Below are 2992 nucleotides of genomic sequence, written 5' to 3'. Positions count from 1 at the left end.
GAGGCACACAGCCACTGCTGCAGGCAGGCCCACCCCTAACCCCTGGCCCTCCTGACTTCCCAGCAAACAGTATGAAGGAGATGATGTCATAGAACACTCTGGAGTCTCCTGAGCCTTCTCAGATGTGATTTCTCCAACAGTTGCCACCCACCTTCTCCTCCACACACCCCAGAGAGGGATTCCTTCTGCCAAAAGCTACCAGATCAAAGTCACTCATATCTACATTGGCTCCAAGTCAAAATATTCACCCATTAGTTTAATGGGAGCAAGTCTCCACTGGCACTAGATCAAAGCAAGTGAGCCCCCATCTACATTGGCTAAAGGTGAGTGTGTTCCCTTGTACACAAGCCAAAGCGAGTGAGTCCTCATCTGCACTGGTTCAAGGTGAGTAGGTCTCTGTACATTGAACAGGAGAGGGAGGCCCAGTGGTGCAGGCCTTAGAGAGGATGCCTGATGGGCTCCAGCCCTCACTCACAGACACCCCCCCACCCTGTTTGTTAGATCAGTTTTTTTTTTTTAATCTTTAGAATACCAATTTGACTATGCAATTTGAGAAAAACAAATTTATTAAGAAATATCTCTGCCATCACAAGAGCATGGGAGAAAGGACAGAAGAGCAGGGCAGGGGAAGGGTCCCAGGGAAAACAGTCTCATCTGATGTCCCTGGCAGGTGGGGGCAGGGGAGACGCCTGATGTCCAGGTAATCCAGGTGTGCTCCTGGCTGGACCCCATGTGGAGAAGCCCAACCAGTAGGCACTCTCAGTCCTGCAGCTGTTGGGGTCCACATGACCAATGCCCACATAGCGATGACAGCATCCATAGAGCAAAAGGTCCTCTGGCTGGCTGTTTCTTCGTTTGGTCCATCTGAACTGCAGTAACATAGGATTCTAATCTCCTGGTAGGAGCCTCGTTTTCGCCAACACATGAGGATGTGCCACAGCACAGTATGCGAAAGGAGGCAGCGATCCTCTGCCATACTTGCTTCCAGCCCTTCCTGTGGCCCCAGGGACACCCTGTGGTGGCATCTTGGGAGACATGGCTGGCTGCTGTTGATGGGCAGGGTTGGGGTGAGTGAAACAGAGAGTGATGCTGGGAGGCTAGCCTGGGAGTGGGGGGCTTCTCAGGCAGGAAGCAGAGTCTGATGGCAGGCCAGCTGGCCCTTCTGAAGCCCTTCTGCCCTGACTCCTTGGCCTCCTGAGGCTGATGATGCTCACAGGGCAAGGGGAAGGTGTGAAGGGCAGGCTCACTGGCCCTCCTCTGCGGGAGGGCAGGGGAAATGGAAGGATCCCTTCTCACAGGCTTCATGCAGCCTGCCCCCTGGCTTATCTGCTGCTGGATTATGAGATAGGAAGCCATCACCTCATCAAACTTTCTCTGGGACAGTGACACCCAGGTACTGTAAGGGTCGTACCCCATGTCGAACAGCATTGTCAGTACTGTGGGGTCTGAGAGGTTGGGGAGGGGCACATCATGGAAAGATAACTTCTCCTCACCCTGATTCAGCCACGGGTCCGCCAAGATCTCCTCTACCGAGAGCCTTGCTGTAGGGTCCACTATCAAGATTTTCTTCAAGAGTCTTTGTGCTTCGGCGGAGACATGCTGGGGAAATTTCACCTTGGGGTGTAAGATCTTCTTCATTAGCCTCTTCTTGCTGGATGCCCTAAATGGGCGGTGTCCAGTCAACATAAAATACAAAATGACACCCAGGCTCCAGCTGTCCACTGGGGGACCCTCGTGTACTTCCTTGCGCACAAGTTCGGGGGCATGGTACTCCAGAGTGCCCCAAAACTGGGTCAGCTTCTGCCCAGGCTTGAACATGGTGCTTAAGCCAAAGTCGATGATTCGGATGTTGCCTTTGGCATCCAGCACAATGTTCTCGGGCTTCAGGTCTCCGTGCAAGATGTGCATCTTGTGGCAGTAGCACACCGCACAGGTGATCTGCCTAAACAGTCTCTTGGCCTCATTCTCCTGCATGCCCCCAGGCAGGATGAGGTCAAATAAAGTTCCTCTAACCCCGTACTCCATCACGACGTAGACCTGTTTGTGGGTTTCAATCACCTGAAAGAGCTGGATCACGTTCGGGTGGTTCAGGGTCTTCATCGCCCGTATTTCAGGGAGGACCAAAGTCTTCCACATGCTCCTTGGCAGGACTTTCACCGCCACCTCAGCTCCAGTGCGCAGATGGCGAGCTAGTTTGACTTGACAAAAAAATCCGTACCCAATGTCCTTCAAGACCTGGTAATGGTCTGTGAAGGCCTTCTCCTGGCAGGAATAAGGCCTCTGGGACACTACACTAGTCTCACTGTTATGCATCCTAAGCAGGAACACCAAATAAGGATGCTACCTAAAAAATAATAAATAAATAAATAAATAAATAAATAAATAAATAAATAAATAAAACAAAACAAAAAAAATAAAAAACAAGAAACCCAAATCAAAGAACCAATCTCCAAAGACCATAACCACCAACGGCCAACCACCAAACAAATGTGCTAACTAGCTGGGAGTCCAACAGGTCACCACCAAGAGCTTCCTGTACTTATGGACAAATACCCAGCTGCAGCCACCCTCTTATATATCCAGTGTTTGAAATTCGCTCACATTGGTGAGAAATGTCCTGGTCACGCCTGGACATCACCCACACTAGCCATCTCCCTTTAGGCCACTTTCACAGTAAGAATCAGAAAGGAATCCAGAAGTTTTTCAATTCAATGGGTTATAGAAACTGACATGTATTTTTTTTAATTAAAATTTGTACAGTAGTCAATGGACTTTTCATTTCAAGTCTAGAAGTCTGTAATCACTTTGGCATTGAAAGACCTCATCAGATCTACACTCGAGGTATCCCACTTCTTTTCTTCTATCCAACACTGAATAATGGGTGTCAAAAAGGATGGTTGCACCTCACACACATCATTATAATATAACAATGCTCTGTTCCCTAAGACACTCTAGAGCATGGTAGGCACACCTACAGGGTTGACAGGGAGAA

General features: G+C 49.4%; 1 protein-coding gene across 1 annotated transcript; it reads right to left on the bottom strand.

Moving 5' to 3' along the window:
* Positions 1-759: 759 nt before the first annotated feature.
* LOC143411426 (serine/threonine-protein kinase MARK2-like) lies at positions 760-2313 on the bottom strand. Its single transcript, XM_076872210.1, has one exon. The coding sequence runs from the start codon at positions 2311-2313 to the stop codon at positions 760-762; it is 1554 nt and encodes a 517-aa protein (XP_076728325.1).
* Positions 2314-2992: the final 679 nt, after the last annotated feature.

The sequence above is a fragment of the Callospermophilus lateralis genome, chromosome 12 (genome assembly GCF_048772815.1).
Source record: "Callospermophilus lateralis isolate mCalLat2 chromosome 12, mCalLat2.hap1, whole genome shotgun sequence".
Classification (NCBI taxonomy): Eukaryota; Metazoa; Chordata; class Mammalia; order Rodentia; family Sciuridae; genus Callospermophilus; species Callospermophilus lateralis.
This window is presented reverse-complemented; position numbering and strand designations above follow the sequence as displayed.